The sequence below is a fragment of the Stegodyphus dumicola genome, chromosome 3 (assembly GCF_044657685.1).
Source record: "Stegodyphus dumicola isolate Sdum_Otavi_A_Nest chromosome 3, ASM4465768v1".
Taxonomy (NCBI): domain Eukaryota; kingdom Metazoa; phylum Arthropoda; class Arachnida; order Araneae; family Eresidae; genus Stegodyphus; species Stegodyphus dumicola.
The window spans coordinates 14,498,648-14,521,401 of record NC_140770.1 but is presented as its reverse complement, the minus strand read 5'-3'; the positions used below and the strand labels follow the sequence as shown (position 1 = coordinate 14,521,401).

The following is a 22,754-nucleotide window of genomic DNA, read 5'->3' as shown; positions in this document are numbered from 1 at the left end:
GGAGAAAGAAAATACCTTACATTGTCCGCCCCTGTGGCAATAGAAATCATCACTAAATCCTGGAGATGCTGAACTCACAACATGTGTGTTTATTCACCACGTGTAGAATCATTCATAAAGTTTCAAAGACAGGAAACGCGAGAAAAATCAGCTCTATCTTCAACGAGATTCAAACTCTGGACCTCCCGATTGTTAGCCGGAAGTGCTTTCAATTACAATACGAAGGCACGCTGTAAGGAAGGGAAAATTACCTTACAGTCGCCCCCACTTTAGTAGCTTTTGGGGAAGCGTAGATCCATAGACAAATCTGGTGATGACCAAGTGTCGTGCAATGCTCTTTAGTTCGGGCGCCGTTGCAGTAGAGTCATTAGATTTGTCTAAGCAAAGAGCATACAAAAGGGTGCAATATCTTCGTTCGGATTTGAACACTAGAACTTCCGTTGCTAGCTGGACATGGTTCAGTTGCACACAAAGGCATGCAGTAAGGAGGAGATGATAAATTACAAAATTGGATTCCAAAGCCATGAGGAAAAAAAAAAAACTGAATATATACAAATCTAATCACATTTGGCGATAAAGCACTGTTTTGGAAATTTAAGGGGACTCACTCATACACCTTAAAACCCACAAGATCTTCGAATATGTGACTGCTGCCAAAATTGTGATACCTTATTTATTTTAAAAGAAATTGCTTCCAACATTTTTCAGCTGACTACATAATATGGCTGCTTTCTGAAATAGTCATCAGAAAGTTTGTGTTGCCACAAACATTTTTATAATTTAATCCGCTTTGTGACAAAATGTTTCCACTTTCCGCGCACAGTATAAAACATTCTGTTGCGTAATTTAATTTCATATTTAATATATAGCTTTTATAACATTTGGAAACGACTGCGAACCCAAAATTCTAAGAATTTCATGTTTAATGTTTATTTTATTTGGATTTGAATTTACAAAATGTATTTTATCTAAAAAAATCTGTAATGTTTTCGTGCATAAAATTTTTTAATTTTAAAATATTCATCAGATTTTTGATTCAATTAGAAAATAGTGTTCATATAAAGACTTCCATCCAATTTCAAGTATGTACCATTAGCCATTTTTAAAATATCGTTCGCGCAAGGTGGAAACATGACTAAAACTTTTGTCACAAAGCGGATTAAATTACAAAAATATTTGTGGCAACACAAACCTTCTGGTTACTAGTTTCTAAAGCAACTATATTATGTACTCAGCTGTAAAAAGTTAGAAGTAATTTTTAAAATAAATAAAATATCCCAAATCTTGCAACGGTCCATTTTCGAAGATCATAAGGGATTTAAGGTATACGAACCCCCTTAAAATCCGGGAAAATTTAGCCAGAAAATATGACGCTGGTGAAGTTTTCCATACTGAATAACGTTTTGTAGAACATTAGTAAATTAGTTTTTTACTGCTACATGACACAGCTAAGTCATATTCAAAAACCAAAATTTAGGCTTGGAAAATCATCCATGCTAGATCAATTTTTAGTGCTCATTCTTTAACAGTTTTCAATGAATTAAACGTATTACATAAATTTGCAAAGCTGTTGAAAATTTCAAAAAGCCGTACATAATTTTAGCCATGAATAGAATATAAATTCGAAAGTGCTTTACACTGTAATAGCAGCTTAAGTGCAACACCGATTATTTTAAGTTAATGCATTCAAAGCATGTTAAATAAATACACTCAGCATAAATCTGAGGTGACTCGAATTATTCCGCTCTGTTTAAGTTATTCATTTCGTTATCCATCGCAAATATTAATCGCTCATATTCTGGGGAGTCATTATTTCTCCTAATCACCTGTCTGGCTTCCAACATTAATTAATCACCATCTAATCCTGGAACTTAAAGCATTTACGGATTCGACCCTAAAGTCTGAGATATCGATATTTGATAGAAGTTATGTAGCAGGAAAATAGCAAATGTTCCTGTTACTATTACTCAAAACCGTACGCATATGCTGTCTGATTTGGATAGGAATCACGTTAAAGTTATTTGAAATAGTTCAGTTGTGTTTGACGGGAGTCAATCTTCCCGCTTTATCGCACTTCCTTAAGAGAAATTTCCTGTAAAATACTTATTTTCTCTCTGCTTTCTGCATGCCTTCGTGAAGTAACGCTTAGCACACTTGGTGCATATTCGAGAGGTCCAGGTTCTAGGTCCTACGAAAACACTCCTTATTTTTCACCCCGAACTAAGAGGTGGTGGATGATGGTTCTTCAACACCAGGATTTGGCAAATGGATCCCCTAATCCCCAGTCGCTCTTTAAAAAGGGGATTTTCCTCTATCCATTCGGCATGCTTTCGTGGTGTATGGTAGCACACTTGGCGTGTATTTGAGAGATACAGGTTCGAGTCCCGGAGATGGCATTGCATGATTTTCCCATCTCCAGCTTAAAATAACCTCTGGGATTTCATCGATGGGCGACCCGCTAGTCGTAGGGCGCTCACTAAGACTAGCGACTTTGACGCCAAAACCGTATGACAGTATGGATTGCCCGTATGGTCGAAACCGTATGGATTGCCATACCCAAGAGTGCATTCAGAATCCGTATGATTCAGTGACAGGCCTTGTATAGACTCTCATCGCTGAGCGTGGCGGAAAAACTAAGTACTGATTTCCGACGTTCCTTTTGTTTTGCGGGGGGGGGGGTCTTGTAAATTAGGTTATTTATTTATATTACTGTCAGCAATGTGTGGAATAAATTTCATTCATTTCCGATAATTCCTACATGGTGTTGCATTTTTCACAAACATTAGTGTATTTTGTTACAGATTTGCTACCTTTGCTTCAAGTAGGATAATTAACCAGCTGCGGATAAATGAAATTCCAAATTTGTTTCAGTTTTCATTTGCTTTCACAGTGAGATGCATTTGCTGTACAAATGCATCTCACTATGATCTTATGGTCCGTGATGCATCATTGTTCAGTTGAACCCATTTGTGTTCACCAGAAGGAATTACACGTTTGAACTTTTTTACCTTGTAAGGATCCTAAGTTTTACTAACGTTTATTTTATTTTAAATCTTTACTATCACTTCTTATTTTCTACTTCCGGCCAGAATTAAACGCTTTAACTTATTTATGCAAATTATCTTGCTAACGCCAAGTACTTAAGTTGTGGCTTTTTGCCAAGCAAGAGAGAGGAAGTAGTTATTGGAAGCAGGCCGCTTGCCATTGTCGTTTTACGAGTTTTCACTCGGTTACTGTTTGCCTTCAAGGCCAGAGGTTTAGTCCTCTTGATAATTTCAAACGTATCGTAGTTTTAGCAGCTCGGCGTACTACATACGGTCTTTGTTAAATAACGGCCAATCTTAATGCTAGGCACTTGTATACCTAATTCAAAGTTAGTTTTTTAGTTACAGTTTTAGTTAGTAGTTTTATATTCTTACGTTCAGACCACAAGTGGTTGGTCTCTGTATTCCGAAGTTCCGGAAAGATCTGTAAAGATAGAAAAATAAAGGGTTTCGTATACCCTTCCTGTGTGTATTGTCTACTTCACAATTTATTGAACATAGCTTGAGTAAGCTCCCTGTTCCGAGTCAGGACAGTTCATGTTTCCAAAGCAAGTTAAGAGAAACAAAAGTCCTGATAAACTTTCAAAAGACTGACTAAATTCGTAGAGATTTTGACGTAGAGGACTAAAATTCAAGTTTAAGAAAGCATCGCAGTTAAGTTGCATTCAGTAAAAGGAAAGTTTCCGAATGATGTACTGATATAAATATTTTCTTACCTTAACTTCTCTTATGAGGGAATAAATAGGAGTTAACTCCTCCAAGCTTTGCTTGCTGGTGATAGCGTATACCAGGATGAAGGCATGGCCCTTGCTGATGTTTAACCTTTGCATGGCGGGGAATTGATGACTCCCCGTTGTGTCTGTGATTTGTAACGTGTAGATGTTCCTGTTGCAAGTGATGACCTAAAATATATTAGATTATATTAAAAAAATATATATACATGACGTTGTGTTTATTAAGCAATGGATAATGCTTGGTATACACAGTAGTATTGCCGTTATGTTTTAGTTAATTTATAGTTTGATAAACAGTGCGAAAATCTAAAACATCTTTTGCTGCAAGAATGTAAATTTGATCATATTTCATTCAGTGATCTGTAATAATAACTAAATTGACTCCCGATCCACTGAGTGAGTTGAACTCTTATTTCTGCAAATATTGATACGTAAAAAATGCAGTTTTGTTTCTTACCCTCGGAAGCAAATTACCATAAGAAGTAACAGAAATGGTTCTAATATAATTTATATAGAGATGTACTTGTTTTGCAATGCTCAGTATTGCCAGATACTGAGTTTCAAATCAGTTCTTGTTTTTTAATTCTCCCACATCGAGTACAGGACTCCAATGTATCTAAATATAAAAACTCACGAAACTGTATATCTTCTCAATGTTTAAATTAAATTACCTTTTTATTTACATTAACTGACAGTAGGAAGAAGAGGAAAACTAAAATTAATATTTTACAGTAGATTTTTTTTCATTTCTAAGAGTTAAATCTAAATTTTATTTAAGAAGCAAAGATAGAATCATACTTTTCAAAGAAACTCTCTTAACGAGAAAGAGAAAACAAGTATCTCCGATTCTCCTAATTCATATGATACCTCGTAGAAGCGAAATTTTAAATTAAATTTGAAACTCGACACGTAAAAGAGAAATACTAAACCTTCATTTGCGTTATAAATAGACATTTTGATTCTTATATATCGATGGATTTCTCGTTCCTTGGGAATATGTTAACTCATGATAAATTGTTAAAAGTATAAAGAGAGCGGGGAAAAGAATCTGTTTCTATTTCTGGATAATGCACGCTCAAATTTAATATACTGTGTTAATTTTCTCTTTTTATAGTCAAATAAAAAAGGGAGAAGTTATAATTTTGTCAAGTCTGTGATTTGATATACTCACAAAAAAACGTTTTATTTCTCTGACTATGAAAGGAAGACCTTAACGAAAGGAAGAGATTTAGAGATCAACCTTCTCTAAAAACCACAAAAATAATAATTATTTATAATCGCGATAATTTTTCTCAAAGGATAGAATTTTTTAAAAATTTAACTGGAGCATAATGAACCAAATGTTATGAAAATTGTTTGGAGCATCGATGTTAGAGGATTTCCAATAAAACTCAATCTTTTATATGACTTCCATAAAACAAAAGTTTAAATCATTAAAATGTTCATTATTCTTAGTTAATAACAACGTGCATGCTTGCAGCTTCAAAATTACAGAGGTAAGCTTAATAAATACTTTTAAAGATCCCAGATACAATGTTGTTAATAATATCTATGATTTTACTAAAGATAAAATCCGTTATAATTTTTTTTTTAATCTACAGCAGTCTGTTTTTAAAAACCTTCACTGCAGTCATTTGACATAATGCACTGAAAAACTGTGTCTCAGTTCAAGAATTTTTTGCTACTAAATATTATCTTGAATTTTCCTAATAGAAGTATAGAACATTTTACTAATTCAGAAGTCAAACAACAAAAATCAGCGTTATATTTTTAAATATTTCGCAGCTGAGGATGGTGGTTCGGTAAAACCATCGAAACTAGTTCTGCGAAAATTCTAAAAATATAACGCTGATTTTTGTTGTTTGACTTCTGAATTAGTATTTATTCGGCGTGTTATTGTGTCTTAATTAGAATATTTTATTTAATTAATTAAGGCCTGATGACTATTTTACTGAATGGAAATTTTGAAGACTATATAAGAGAGTTAGTTACATTTTACGTTTATAGATCTTTCCTCAGATTTTATTGAAAATATTAACCCAAACGAACTGTTAGTCTCCAAACGCGATTTTCGAATCCCGCGAAAGGGCTGGCTGCATGGGCGTTTTCGTGGTTTTCCTCATGTGTAACGGGTATTTGAGCCAGTTTCCGTTAGAAAGTCCTCCACGAAGGCATTCCTACCCTTAGGCAGATAGCCCTAGTGTGCTTTGCCATAATTAAATAAAACCAAAACAAACGCGACTTTGCGTTGTTTCAATTTTCATTAGCGTCTGCTGTCTTTCAGAAAAAAAGGTAAAATACCATTTTACTTCATATTTAATCTGTCTATTAATAATTAACAAATCCCTCCAGCTTCCATGCGGTATAAAGTTGCTGAATACTGGTAGTTCGATCCGAGGTTCGAATCCCGCAAACGGGATAGCTGCACGGACGATTTCGTGGTTTCCCCCATCTGTAACGTGTATATTAGTAAGTTTCCCTGAAGAATTCCTCCATGAAGGCATCTCACACCTTAGGCTGATAGCCTTCGAGGTTTTGATGTAAAAACTTAAATATGTAAAATAGACTATTATTATTAATTAACAAAATAAAGTGTAGAAGACCAATAGATGCAGTTCTTAAGAATTTTTATCGTTTAATCTGACTGATTTAACAAAAAATGCATTTAATTCATGATATACTTAATTAAAAACATTAAATATTTTTATACCATTACGTAACATGTTTTTCACCTTTTAAATATACAGTCTAGAACCTCAGTTATCTATTACACACTGTTAAAATACTGTTTGTTTGGGGCATTATTTCCTTCGGAATGGCAGGGAGTTAATTTCGAGAGAGGTAGCCCTAAAATTCGTGGGAAGCCATTTCGACCAATCTCATCTTCGTACGACTTTAATTCGCGAAGATACTAATAAAAATTAAAAAAAAAAAAAAAAAAAAAAAAAAAAAAAAAAAAAAAAAAATTGCTAATTTTTGCCCTCGTTTCTCCGAGTGGCAACTCGTACGCTGGAAATAAAAATCTGCTTTATTTCAAAAAGAGTTGCTACCGCTCGCCATCAAATCGTAGAGTTCGTTAATAAAAAATTTGTAAGTTTTACAAATTATGAAATAAAATGCCGCACTGCTAAACATTAAACGTATTATTAGAATATAAGGGCATATTCTTGTAGGAAAAAAAAAAAAAAAAAAAAAGAGCATGTGACGTCACTGCATGTCGAAAATGTTTTGTTAATATCAGCATTTTAAATTAATACCTGCTGTTGGCAACTTTTTTGTTTCAAGTTAATGTAATAGACACGACATATTGCTGCCACGTTAACTCTTTTATTGCTATTGTATAGACATTAGGAATTTCTGAAACAGGAAGAAGTGAAAAATGAGAAACGCCCTCACTGGGAATCGAACCACGTACCTCTACAATATGCGCCCAGCGTGTAGACCACTTTTACTACGAAGATATGCTAAGAAGGCGGGAGAAATACCTTATATACTCCCCCTTTTAAACGGCGACTGGGGTTTTTTGGGGGACCCAATTCGCCAAAACCTGGGTGTGGAGAATCATCATCCACTACCCTTTTACTTAGGGCGCCACTGTAGAGACATTAGGATTTTTGGGAGCAGGACACTTGAAATGTACTCGCCGGGAATCGAACCACGGACCTTTTCGAATACGAGCCGAGCATGCAGACCACTACACCACGAAGGCACGTTAAGAAGGTTGTAGAACTACCTTCCAGAGTCTCAATTTTAAAGGGCGACTGGGGATTAGGGGACCCAATTGCCAAATCCTAGTGGAGGAGAATCGTCATCCACCACCTTTTTTTTAGTTCGGGCGCCACTGTAGAGACATTAGAATTTTTCGAAACCGGAAGAAGTGGAAAATGAGCAACGCCCTTGTCGGGAATTGAACCACGGACCTCTGCAATACGCACACAGCGTGCAGACCACCACACGACGATGGCGGGAAAAATACCTTGTAATACTGAGGAAAAGGTTATTGTATTACATTAAATTTGAATCATGACGTCATACGTATTAACCTGAAGTGTCAAAATTCTATGTTTCCTGGTTTGGCAATAAAAAAATTCTTTACGACTTTGTTTTTGCTTGGAAAGAATGAAATAATTTCTTTCAAACGGAAATGTTTTCATACATTTTTTCATGGGTGAAAACTTTTGCTTTTCATGCGTACATTTGCTTTTGAAGGGTAAAAGCATGGAATTTAAAATTTCCTTTTGGGTGCAGTTCGCTCATTTGGTAGGCTTGCCCGCTAGTATACTATAAAATGTTAGCCATCTCTGTCAATAATCTCTACTGGTAAAATATATTATACTTTGAAAGCGCCCTTTTGGGTGATCGTTAAAATCTGAACCCCTTCAGATTTTTATTTTGAAATATATATATATATATATATGTGTGTGTGTGTGTGTGTGTGTGTGATGTACCAGCTTTTGTAGTAGGTTAAATTATCAGACGATAAGTTTAAAAAACAGGATCCATTTATTATATTTCGGGAGAAAATAGCAGTTACAAAATCAGATATCCGGAGTAAATAAAAAAGAATTACTAATAACTTTTTGTATGAAGTTTACTGCATCGTGACATTAAAGAAAAAGCCCCGATATTCTTTTGCGAGTCCTTTTATAGCCTCTGGAAAGGCGGAGCTTCCAAGAAATGACGTCAGCCTAGTCAGCCATTCCAGTTCGCGTTAAATATCTCCACAACAGTCTATAACTGCTCGTGTAGAAAAGGCAGGAAAAACAACTTGACTACGGGGCTGTGGATTTAATTCCACGTACTTTCAAATAAGAGACCGTCGCCATTAAAAAGGAAAAGAACATACAGTTAGAGTTTTAAGTGTATTCTTGACTATGGAATTTTATTATTACAAATATATATATATTCAAAGTTCGAAATTTTGTTACTCATGATTTAAACTCAAGTCCTCGTAAAACATTTTTTTTTTCATAATTAACATTCAAGTTATAAGGTATTTCTCCCACTTCCCTAGCGTGTCTTTGTGGTGTAACGGTAGCACGCTGGGCCGGTATTCCAGAGGTCCGTGGTTCGATTCCCGGCGAAGGCGGTTGCATATATTTCCTCTTTTCTGCTTCCAATAAACCTAATGACTTTACAAGTGGCGCCCGAACTAAAAGGGTTGTGGATGATGATTCTCCGCACCTAGGATTTGGCGACTAGGTCCCCTAAAACTCTAGTCGCCCTTTAAAAAGAGGTGTATATAAGGTATTTCTCCCACTTCCCTAGCGTGCCTTCGTGGTGTAACGGTAACACGCTGGGCCGGTATTTCAGAGGTCCGTGGTTCGATTCCCGGCGAAGTCGGTTGCATATTTTTCCTCTATTCTGCTTCCAATTAACCTAATGACTCTACAAAGTTACTTTAAAACACAATTTTCGGAATTAAACTTCTTACACATGGGTTCCCTCTTTTTTGATACTTGTACTAAATTTATATTAGGATATAATACAATCAATATTTCTTTAGTGTATATATATATATATATATATATATATGTGTGTGTGTGTGTGTGTGTATATACCGAATTTGCCGGCGTATAAAAGGCACCGGCCTTTAAGACGCAGCCCCTTTTTTATACACATTTTTGAAAGATGAAACTTTATTACTCATCATTATAATGATTTTACAGTAATACAAATACAAAATAATGTTTTCTGCAAATACTCAGTCTGTCTAAGAAAGAACACCTTTTAATCTTCTTCGCCAAAAGCTTATCTCCAGAGCTGAATGAAGAGTCACTTGAAACCTCTTCTAAATCAGCATCTGAGTCGTCATACAACAAATTGTCCTTTGTACCATCAAGTGCGTTACTGCCTCTTCCTGATTTCGACAAATTCTTGTCATGTTCTCAGTTGGGGACGGCACGAAATGCCTCTTTGCTGTCATGTTTTCATGTTCTTTAGCATACGCAATCATACGTAGTTTGTACGCAATGTTACAGCAATACCGACTTGTTTCTGAGCCATAAATTTCCAACAAATTTAAGAAAACTGAACAGTAGAAATTTCACACACTTAAAAGACATTCGAAAAAAGAAAGGGAAAAAAAAAAAAAAAATGTAAAGTTAAACGAACCCAGGTACGATCGTCGATTGCAGCGCATGCGCATTTACTGAACTTTAATTGTAATGTCCCACACTCCGCAAGTAAAAAAGGAAAAAAAATCGCATAGCTTCGAATAAACTGAGTATCCACGTATAAGACGCACTCCGTTTTTCAGACTTTCAAAGAAAAAAAATCTGATGTGTACACCACATGACTTCCTTGTACGGAATATTAAATTATACGCATTTTTTCTTTCATTTCATTTAAACTTATTGGATTGAATTAAATCTACTTCACCGACAGCGCATAAACTACAATAGAACAAATGCATTCTTTAAAATTCACTCTGTTTGTTTACCATAGCGACACTCTGGCGCTAGGTTCAGTTAACAGTATTATATTTCGTTCATATTATAACTCAGAATGCACAAAATGTATATCATTTAAAAAATTATCTAATCGTTGCCACATGTTCTATTCAAATACTATAATGAAGCTAGAACGATGTATAAAAGAAATTAACTAAACAAAACAAAAAACAAAGAGTTTTTCACAGACGACTGAGTATTTCTCATTCAATTTACTTCAGTTCTCACTTCGCGACAAGACAAAAATACATAAAAACTCAAAATATTTGTATTAAAAATTACGAAGTAAATCTTAAACACACATTTCCTCGAAAAAATTCCAGAAAGGATTAAGCATGATTTAATTCGCAATAATAAATGAAGGCGTTATCTTTATCGTTGCGAAACTAAGTTTCTCTAGATTGGTAACAAATCCAATATTCTGCTGTTTTAAATGTAAACACGCAATGGCCAACATCAAAAAAATTATTAGGCTTAGCGGCACTTAACAACTTTAAAATTGTTGGTAATTCGAAAAATATTGCATACAGATTTACTAAAGGCATTAAAACCTTAACCGGAAGATGAGAACAACATAATTCAATCATTTTTAAAGAAAAAAATGTACAATTTACAAATATGTAATAGTAAAGAAACTGAGATTACTGAGTCGGGTAACAGAGTGGATATATATATAAATATATTTATATACGTTTGGTGCGGCCGATTGCAACGAAAATGTACGAGGTGCACATCTACATGTTATAGCAGTCCTATATACAAAATTTCAACGTTCTGAGGCTACTCGTTTTTGAGTTATGCGAGATACGTAAACACGTTCGTACAGACGCTACGAAGAATTCTCTTCAGAATTCATTTTAAAGCAGTTTTATAATTTTTTTGCAAGAAAAGAGTCTTTTATTATGTCCTTAGGTACAGATGTCACGCAAAAACATCGTTAAAATGCTTTCGATAGCAATTAAAATGGATATTTTCGTTGAACTATGCTGTCTGAAACTTTTCGCGATTACAATACTTCCTTTCTACTTCGTACAAGGAAGTAAAAAGTGCGTCTTATACGCCGGCAAATACGGTATGTAATATTCTGTACCTCATTTTACAAATTTGTTATCAATAATTTAGGTGTACATACATCTGTGATCAATAATTAAACAAGCAAAACGCATAGTATCCTTTCCAAATTACGCTTCTTGACCACCACTATTAGATTATCGTTACTAACATAACAATACAAGTAAATATCTTTAATAATGTAATATTGATTGTAACTGCAGAGTACATGCAAAAGGATAGACTGTAATTATTACAGTTCGCTTGACTATGCGGAATATAGACAAGCGTGACTAAATAGATTAAAGGAAAATTACCGTCTTTCACCACAAAACTTATCTAAATTTAATCTCTTTTTGCCCACAGCTTAGTCATCCCTCGATATATCTATCATCGTAAGAGAGGATTATATGCAAAGCGCTTTTATTGTAGTTTATGGAAAATCGCCAAGCTTCATCTGCACAAATTGATAAAACTCGCCAAACCAGCATGCAGATAAATTGATCTGATCACAGAAAGAGTCATTTGCTCTGCTCACTTACAAGTCATAGGAAGTTTCTTCTCAAGGACACCACTAATTTGGTTACACGTTCACCGCTGATATCGATTTGAATGTTTGACCGCTCTCTCTCATTACGACTCATGTTACTACCATCCGCGCTCTGAAAGTCGTAGATTAGCGTAAAAAATATTTAATGGTTTCCTAAAACGCATGAGTGGTAGTATTTAGGCTATCGTCAGTAAAGAAAAGAAATTATAAAAATCCTACAACAGCAATTTACTGTTTTTGTTTTGTTCTTTTGGTAAACAGTAAGTAAACTTAATTATTTAAAATGATTAAGTAAAGAATCATGTTATTGCATTCCATTAGATTTTCTATGATTTAAACGCACCACGGCTTGGCATTAAGTTTCTGAACTCTGGTGATTTGACCTGGGTTCGATTCAAGACGAACGTGCTAACTGCATGGGCGTTACTTCATGTGTACCGTGGATAACATCTAGTTTCCCTTAAAATGTTCTCCATGAAGGCATCTCTTCGCTCTTTAGAGAGGTAACCCTCGCGTGTTTAACCGTAATCAAATAAACAAAAAAAAGCGTTCTGTTTTCACTGCCAGGAGGTATAAAAAACAACATGATTATATTTCTCCTTTTTCTTTTATATAACCAGCCTCATCTCGAGTGGCTAAAAGCGTTGAATACATGTACTTCGTCCCACTTCGAATCCAAGCAAGCGGGCTGGCTGCACGGTACGTATTTATACATGAATGCGTATTGCTGTGAGTTTGTAGAGACATGAGGATTTTTTTGTAAGCCAGAGAGATGAAATCGAACCACGGACCTCTGGAATACCGGCCCAGCGTGCAGAGCCACTACACCACAAAGGCACGCTTCGAAAGCGGGAGAAATACCTTATATACTCCTCTTTTTAAAGGGCGACTAGGATTTTAGGGGACCTAGTCGCCAAATCCTGGGTGTGGAGAATCATCATCCACAACCCTTTTAGTTCGGGCGCCACTGTAGAGACATTAGGATTTTTTTGGAAGCCAGAGAGATGAAAAATACGCAACCGCCTTCGCCGGGAATCGAACCACGGACCTCTGGAGAACGAAGGACGCTTGGAAAGCGGGAGAATTACCTTATAAGTTTATATGCTATAAAATTAATACGATCCAATTCCTTTTAAAATCTTCCACGAAAGCCTCTCTTTTCTAGCCGGATAGCCGTTGTGCCCTTTTTCCTATTGAAATAACCTAACCTATCGCCTTTATTGTCAGTATGTGCCAGGTTGTTTATAAATTCCTCTAAGAAAGCATGTAGCCTTACTTTGATTTGATTTCGATTTCTTATTAATGCTTCCTTATTATATTATTATTATTATTACATACTATTGTTCTAAAATTTACTCTTTTATTACATTTTGGTTTCCATTTCGAAGAATCACATTAGATTATGCAGCAACAAGTAACGCCGGATCGACACTTGTGAAATCATTTAATTGAGATATAAGTATTAATAATTGTATTATTATTATAAGGTTATTATTATAATTTAGATTTAATTACTACAATTAAGATTTAAGTCTTAATAATTCAAGAAATAAGTGAGCATGTGTTTTCCTAGATCACTTGCGCGGACTTTACAACAAATATTTTTCTCAAGAATATTTGGATCCTTTCCAAAAATGATCGCTACGAAGTTTCCTACGCAACAAAAATTAGCACCTTTTTTTATAAAAGGACCTAGGTTTACTGACTGCTTTTTTTAATAAATATACATTTGAAACGTAAAATATTTATGTTGCGCTCAATTTTTTACAATAAAAAGAAATTTCTTTTTCTTTCGCATAATTCTCCAAACTGCGCCAAGGTGGCTGCGATAATATGTAAATATCATCATAATATGCTTTTCATATCTTGTCAGTTTCAGCAGGTGAAGCACAAAAAGTGTGTTAAAACACAATGGATGCATTTGGATAAGAGAAAGTTCTTTCATCTATCAGGTGTTTCACAAAACATTCTCGTACTACATTAACAAGTTAACTGTGATTGAGGAGTACACTCGCCATAGAGAAGCGGCACGATTTTGTGTATTGACGAGTATACTCGTCATAGAGAAGCTGCGCGATTTTGTGTATTGACGAGTATACTCGTCATGCGTATAATGAAATGGAAAGATAAGAGGGAGGTTTATTTAGTAAGTACTGTCCATAATGACAACGTAATAGAAACAGAGAAAACAAAGAAATCGGAGCTAGTGACTGATTATAATAAAAAAATGGGTGGAGTGGATATGAGCGATGGAATTATCGTAGCGTACTCCACAGCAAGAAAATGACTCAAAAAGTATTACAAAAAGATATTTCTCCATTTCTTAGACATTACGTGTCTGAATGCATTAATATTATATAAAAAAAATCTGATGTGTACACCACATGACGTCCTTGTATTGGAATATTAAATTATACGCATTTTTTCTTGCATTTCATTTAAACTTATTGAATTCAATTAAATATACTTCGCCGACAACGCATAAACCACAATAGAATAAGTGCATTCTTTAATATTCACTCTAGTATTTGTTTTTACCATAGCGACACTCTGGAGCTAGATTCACTTTTAACAGTATTAATAATTATATAACAGTTAACTTATATGATAATTATATAACGGAAACTAAGTGAACTATTATATAACACAATAATTATATAACAGTTAACGTATATATTTCGTTCATACTATAACTCATAATGCACAAAATTTATATCATTTAAAGAATAGAATTATCTAATCGTTGCCACATGTTCTATTCAAATACTATAATAAAGCTAGAATGATGTATAAAAGAAATTAAGCAAACAAAACAAAAAAGAAACAGTTTTTCACAGACGATTGAGTATTTCTCATTTAATTAATTCAGTTCTCACTTCGCGAGAAGGCAAATATACATAAAAACTCAAAATATCTCTATTAAAAATTACGAAGTAAATCTCAAACACTTATTTCCTCGAAAAAATTCCAGAAAGAATTAAGCATGATTTAATTGGCAATAATAAATTTATTGACAATAATTTAATTGGCAATCATGCGTTATCTTTGTTGTTGCGAAGCTAAGTTTCTCTTAATTGACAACAAATCCACTAGTCTCCTAAAAACAGGCTTAGCGGCAATTAAACAACTTTAAAATTGTTGATAATTCTAAAAATATTGCACACAGATTTACTAAAGGCATAAAATCCTTAACCGGAAGATAAAAACAACATAATTCAATCATTTTTAAAGCAAAAAATGTACAATTTACAAACATATAAGAGTAAAGAAACCGAGATCACTGAGCCGGGTAACAGAGTGGATATATATATATACGTTTGATGCGGCCGGTTGCAACCAAAATACGAGGTGCACATCTATATGTTATAGCAGTCCTATATACAAAATTTCAACGTTCTGAGGCTACTCGTTTTTGAGTTATGCGAGATACGTACCGCACGTACCTACATACGTTCGTACAGACACCACGAAAAATTCTCTTCAGAATTCATTTTAAAGCAGTTTTGGAATTTTTTTGAAGGAAAAGAGTATTTTATTCTGTCCTTACGTACAGATATCACGCAAAAACATCGTTAAATTGCATTCGATAGCGGTCAAAATGGATATTTTCGTTGAAATATGCTGCCTGAAACTTTTCGCGATTACAATACTTCCTTTTTACTTCGTACAAGGAAGTAAAAATAATGGAATATTATCACGTATGCACTTTTTGCTCATATTTATTGCAGCCATTTTTGCGACGTATCCAATTGAAAGAAATAAATCGACACAAATTTGGCCATTTAGACCTAATATAAGCCAATTAGGCGGGAATCATGTTCCGGATTATATACCAGAAACATCGAAAAAAATCAACCCTACGCGAAGGTGTTCGCATTGCTACAAACGTAAGATCAGGAAGGAATCGTGTTACTGAAGTTCGATTTGCAAAATCCCATTGTGTATAGCACCCTGTTTCGCTGAATATCATTCCACACCAGGAATTTAAATTCTTACTTTTATATGTATAAGATTTAATTTAATTCATTGCGTTTTTAGTTTAATATGTGTGCAATATATGCTTGTGTTAACCAAATAAGTAAATATTAGTAATAAAATTTTCAATTTTATAAAATAAATCCATCTTTTTCATGGAATGTCTTATCAGCGCCACTTACTCTGTGATTGACGAATATACTCGTCATGGCTCGATTCTGGCGACACAAAACGGTGCGGACTCCTAAACGAGGCCGCCACAGTTAACTGGTTAAAGAACAGTTTCAAAAAACGCAGACCTCCTTCAAGAAGAAATACTCTACTTCATTAAAATCTTGCAAAGCAATTTTAGTCCAAAAGCAATCATTAAAAATTCTTTAAAAAAAGCTGGCATTCACCTCTTATTTCAGATTAGTTGAATTGGAAAATGAAATCTTTACTTAAATCTCAAGCGACGGTAAATGATGGATGGCTAATTCAATTGATCTAATGTAAAAATGTAACATAGTTTTCTCCTCTACTGCCTCAATTTTTTCTCTTACATTCTCTTACATTATCTTCTTAATTTCTCTAACAAAGACATTCAGTTAAATTATTAAATGTATTATTTAATATCATTGCTTTCTGACCATGCCTATTCTTTTATTAATTTAAGGGGTAACCCGGAATTGAATTCGAATATAAATTTTATATTTATTTGTGTAATATTTTCATATCATCTCAATGTAACTTTGAATAAAACCAATTTTTAAAAATTTTTAATACTGACCTTTTTTTTTCCCCTAAAATTAAAAATGTAAGCAAGCACAGATAAAACACGCCACAAAAATTATTGTACACCAGACCTCATTTCGCAAAATTTCATAAAAAATTTATCGTCTACGACTTCTTTTTTTACTTCCTTGTACGAAGTAAAAAGGAAGTATTGTAATCGCGAAAAGTTTCAGGCAGCATATTTCAACGAAAATATACCATTTTGACCTCTTTCAAATGCAATTTAACGATGTATTTCCGTGATATCTGTATGTAAGGACAGAATAAAACACACTTTTCCTTCAAAAAATTATAAAACTGCTTTAAAATGAATTCTGAAGAGAATGTTTCGTGGCGTCTGTACGAACGTATGTACGTACGTGCGTACGTACGTATCTCGCATAACTCAAAAACGAGTAGCCTCAGAACGTTGAAATTTTGTATATAGGACTGCTATAACATGTAGATGTGCACCTCGTATTTGGGTTGTAATCGGCCGCACCAAACGTATATAAATATATTTATATATATATCCACTCTGTTACCCGGTTCAGTGATCTCAGTTTCTTTACTCTTATATGTAGGTAAATTGAACATTTTTTGCTTTAAAAATGATTGAATTATGTTGTTTTTATCTTCCGGTTAAGGATTTTATGCCTTTAGTAAATCTATGTGCAGTAATTTTAGAATTATTAACAATTTTAAAATTGTTTAGCGCCGCTAAGCCTAATAATGTTTTTGATGGCGGCCATTGCTCTTGTTTACATTTGAAACAGCAGGATAGCGGATTTGTTGCCAATCTAGAGAAACTTAGCTTCGCAACAACAGAGATAACGCCTTCATTTATTTTATTTTTGCATTCTGGTGACGGTTTAAAAAATTGTTTGGCTTTACGTTTCGCTTGCTTACTTCGCTAAGTTTTATTAATCATTATACGCATTAGAAATGAAACCTGAGAAATGAGTTTCAAAAATCAATTTAATTTACAACGGTTTACAGTCTTACAGTCTCGAGAGAAACGAAATATGTTATTCAGTACCCATTAATCAAGCCGGGTTAATGTTTTAAATACTTACCCCTTGATAAGATATGTCGGAAACATTAAATACGGGAGATTAGTTTCTTATTTTTTCATTTATTTTTCGTTTATTATTTTTTCATAGCTACTTTAATTGTCATAATTTCACGAAAGTTCTAACCAATATTAAAATAAAATGCCTTATAATTCTCCTTTTCTGAGTAATCTAAATTTACACTGTTACATGTAAGATATCTTCAATATACCCCACTCACCTTACACCTCAGATAGGATAATTATAATTTTTGCTACTTTTGAACTTAATCGTTTAATTAATTTAATTTGAACTTAATCTTTGAAGCTTTAGCGCAGGAATTTTACTTCAAAAATTTGTTTAATCCCACACGTACTATTTTTGTAATAATATCATATATTACATACGTACAAAATACTTGTTAAAGTATATAAGTTGTGGAGCATTGAAAGATTATACTTGAATTTGCAACTGCGTGGGATTTTGATTTCTGTCTCCCCCGCATAAATCTGATTCAACTTTAAAACTTTAGAACGTAACTTTTGAATTCGTGTGCTTTTGTGAATTTGATATCTCCAGCTATATCATCTTTAAAAATAATCATAAGTTTCTCGAAGAAATTACATAGAATTCTCTAGAAAATTTCGTAAATGAACACTTTAATTCGATTAGAATTAAAGAAATGTTACTTCAGACTCGAAATCGATACCAAACTCATCAGAAATTAATTCCGTCAGCGAGACATTTCCGAACTCTATTTAAATACCTGAATGCGTAAAATCATGAGATTTGCAGAATTATTCTAATTATGGACTACTGAGAAAGCACGTGACTTCATTGATCCGTTTTCAAAACAGCATCCCGTTTTTCAAAGCAAAGAATGAGAGTCTTTGAACATGACTATAGATTAGGAATAACATTAACCCTTTGCGGCACAGTGTGTCCGGTCTGGACACACCTAAAACTCACCTTCTGTTCGCACAGAAGCAATTGAATGAAAAAGGATTTATAGGTTACTCTGAACCTTCTTTATTTATAGTAGATGGCAACTCAACACAAACCAGTCCATATATTTTAGCCATGTTTAGTTTTTTAAGACCCTCATTTTTCAAAGAAATCTTCCAGATTTCTTTTAGGGTATAAAAGGAATTATTTGAAAAGAAATTTCTGTGTTTTTTTTTTGGCTGTATGCTAATCTCCTTATTCTATATTAGTTTATTAGTTTTAAATTTTACCTTGAAATCCTGCCTCAAATCAAAGGACGAACCTTAGGTGAGCCCAATCTAGGACAGCTAGGAGTCTGTATTCTTTGTTTCTCCGCGTTTCATCGGTCAGTTCATGGACAACAAGGCTCGTTTCAGCACTCTTTTCGAAGCTCTATTCAATCAGTGTGCCATTTTAGGCACACCCACAGAATTAAAACGATAAGTCTTATCTTTACAAAATTTTACTTGTGTACGCCTCTAGGCCTAATTAGACTGCCTACCTTTTTTTTTTTTTTAATATTTTTTTTATTATCAAACTCCGACTTTAAAAGGTAGCGTGCCGGAAATGGTTAAGAGAGAAACAGATTTCATTACTTATTCCGTAAAATCTAAATTAAAAAGTATATAAGAAATGTGATGCGAAATTTAAACATGCTGTAACAAAGAATTAATAGATTTGAATTTTCCGTCGCTTACTTTTTGAAACATAAATAATGTAAAAAATAATAAAAATTCAAATTATTAGTTTGAAATAGAATTTCATTCTGACAACCTGCAGTTCCTATTTCTCATGATTCATATATTTTTCTCTTCCACCTGGGAATAAAAATATTTTCTGGGAAAAAATAAATAACTCTGAGCTTTAACATCGTGATATTACAATGGGAATTTGCTGTCATATCTTTTCTCCTCCAACCAAAACCTGCGTAGTATATCACATATAGTATACATCCGTTAAATTTACATAAAAGTCCTCTAGCGACATTTACGCAACTCTATGAACTTCAAACTCAGAATTATTTGCTCTTTTATAAACATACAGTTGCCCGAAATACAGAGGCTGTTCGCACATTTTTAGACGATATTGGTAAGCGCTAATAAAAAATTGTTTGCCGCAAAAGAAGTATTTGCAATTGTACTATGTTTTTAAATTATCATCAAAATTATCATCTGTGGCTTGAAAGTTTTGTTTTTATTCAAAATGGCGAATTTAAGAAAGCAGTGGTTCGAAGACTACATTCACGCTCTTTCCGAAGAGAAATATGCATACTCCGTTATCCAAAAACGATGTGAGAGTCATAGTTTTGTGATATCTAAAGCGTCGATAGGTAATATCGTCAACAAGAAAGGAAAAAAAACGTCCAATTGGAGCCTCAAGTGGGACAAAAATTCCAAACAAGTATCCAAGGAAAAAACGGACATCTTCGACTATTGCAAAGGTACGTTGTTTAATGCTGAAAGAAAATCCCCCTAGTCAAAGGACAGTTGCAAAATCATTAAAATGCTCGGTGTCCACTGTGAACAAAATGATAAACGTTGATTTAAATCTTAAGAAAGCGAAAAAATGCAATGTGCATCGTCTTCTTCCAAAGCATATCGCTCAACGCAGGACACGCTGCAGAATTCTATATGAGAAACACTTATCCAAAGGAAAATGGAAAACAATTGTCACAATAGATGAAGCATGGGTGTATTTAAATGATTGTAACAAAAAAGAGCCATTTATTATCATAAAAGGAGAGAAAAAAATTAAGTACATGGTTCAAAGAATCGAAAAAAAAAAAGTTTTTCTAAGGGATTCATGATTGTTACTGGTTTTTCTTATAATGGCAAGTTAAAAATAAAGAGAGTTTAAAAAAATGTCAAGATTAACTCCAAATACTATAAGGACCATATTTTATCTCCAATGTTTCTGAACGAAATACCATCGCTTTACCCAAAGTGCCATCCATCTGCGAGACTCCATCAGGACAAAGCTAGCAATCACACATCAAAATCCACTATCAATTTCCTAAACGAAATGGAAGAATAACTGGTATCAAGGCCATACCCTTCACTGATATCCCTACTGAATCTCCCGATGTGTCACCTATGGATTTTTGTGCTTTCGGACTTTTAAAAACTGCATTATCCAAACGTTGTCCCAAAACCCTAACAGGACTCTGGAAAGCTGTTCGGGAGGAATGGGATAGAATACCTCTTCTGCCACTTCAAAAGGCATTATTATCCTGGAAATTGCGGTGTCGAAAGATAGTTCAGAATAAGGGATGTCAAATAGAACATTTAAAACACAAGAATTTTATGTAATTTAATTTTGGGAATACAATATACATCGTCTAAAGAACGTGTGAACAGCCTCTGTATAGGACTAAAACACTCAAGTGTTACATAAATGGATAATGCTAGATTATTGATGGAATGATCTTTTTTAGTGTACTCAATATAAAGACTGTAATGTAAGACTTTTAATTTCTTAGCGTGAATGTTAATTTCGGCAAAACGCTTCTATTTGTTAAAATTATTATTTCGAAGAAGTTATTTAGCTGTCAAACTTAACTGTCTATCTTACTGTCTGTCAAATTTAACTGCCACTGACTTATGGATACTTTGGTTAATTTGGATTTAGTGTGCATGTGTTGTATGTATTAATGTATGTGCAATGTCCCCGCGAGGAGTAAGGTCCCGGCAAGTGTATTAAGGAGACTCATACACCTTAAAACCCATAAGTGTGTGTGTGATTATGGCAAAGCTTCGAGGGCTATTTGCCTAAGGGGAGGAATGCCTTCGTGGAGGACCTTCTAAGAGAAACTGGATCGTATACACATTACACATGGGGAAAACCACGAAAACGCCCATGCAGCCAGCCCGTTCGCGGGATTCGAACCTCGGACCGAACTACCAGTGTTCAGCGACTTTACCGCTCGGCCCTGGTGGGCTTAAAACGCATAAGATCTTCGAATATGGGACTGTTGGAAGAATTGGGATAACTTATTTATTTTACTTATTTATTTTGCAGGTATGCTTGGAAATATATCTACACTGATACAGTTGTAAAACCTTTATAGATGACAATTCCAAATTGTTTCTGAAAAATTTACAAAATTATTTTAAAATACAAATGTTAAAAATAAATCATGAAAAATGAGAACATTTTACTTGAAATGAACCTAAATTTCGAAATGTGAAAGGAAAAATTAAATAACTTTAATAGATTAAATAAATATAAACTAAATTCAATTAACATTGAGGAGCTAAACTTTTGAGAGCTAATTTTTTAGAATCTGCTAGCGCGATTTATACAAAACATGGCAGTTTGGCATAGTTTCAGTCGTAGACTCGAAATATGGAAAAAAAATGGTAGATCATTTCAGAAAAATCCGATTTTGTGCCAAAATACCTATATGAGAAAAATGCTATATATAAATCTAATACGTATCCTAAGTCGCGCTTTTGAGGAATGAAAAATCCAATGTGAATTTCATCAATGGGCCCAGTAGAACGGGTGATATAGAACGGGCCTTTTTTTTTTATTCCACAGTGTACTTCTTTGATTGCAGATAAATTTACAGAACAATAACACAATTACGTTAAAATTCTGAAATAACATTTATTCGATCAAAGAATAAATAAAGACTTCTGATTTTTGTTTAATTTGTGAAAACATGTTCTAATTCTCCAGGATTTGATGCATGAATAAAGCACTAAATTACATACAACGATGAAAGCATCTGTATCACCTATTTAACAGAAATTCAATAGAAACTCAGAAACGCAATTTGATGACTTTGGAAATGCGGAAACATCGAATTAGTAGTCATGGAAACCCAGAAGTAGAAACTGTATTTCTTCTGAAAAGCGTTCGTATAATGTGTTTAGATAAAAGCGTTATAAAATATATTCAGATTCTGGAGTCTTATATCAGAAAATAATGCGTGCTTCGAAATATAATGAGTATGATTTGATATGCGGTACATAGTTCTTAGATATTATAATTCTTAACGAATCATTTTCTTTTTTGCTATTGTAACATTCATGAAAGATTAGCTGATCGTGGAATTAAGCTAAGTTACAGACCCTCAACTTCACGCATAATTACAAATCAATGTTCGTAGTGTACCTTCTTTTGTTTTCTTTCAGCTGGATTACACATTTATTCAG

The 22,754-nt window shown here is 33.9% G+C and overlaps 1 protein-coding gene across 3 annotated transcripts in view; it reads right to left on the bottom strand.

Annotated features, from left to right (window-relative positions):
- LOC118188850 (GTP-binding protein Di-Ras2-like) overlaps positions 1–22,754 on the bottom strand; it is a 548,874-nt gene that overhangs the window by 29,099 nt on the left and 497,021 nt on the right. For all 3 annotated transcript variants that reach the window (XM_085812591.1, XM_085812590.1, XM_085812592.1), the window contains one exon: positions 3,761–3,946. In XM_085812591.1, coding sequence (XP_085668717.1) covers positions 3,761–3,946 — 186 coding nt within the window. The remainder of the gene's footprint in view (positions 1–3,760; positions 3,947–22,754) is intronic.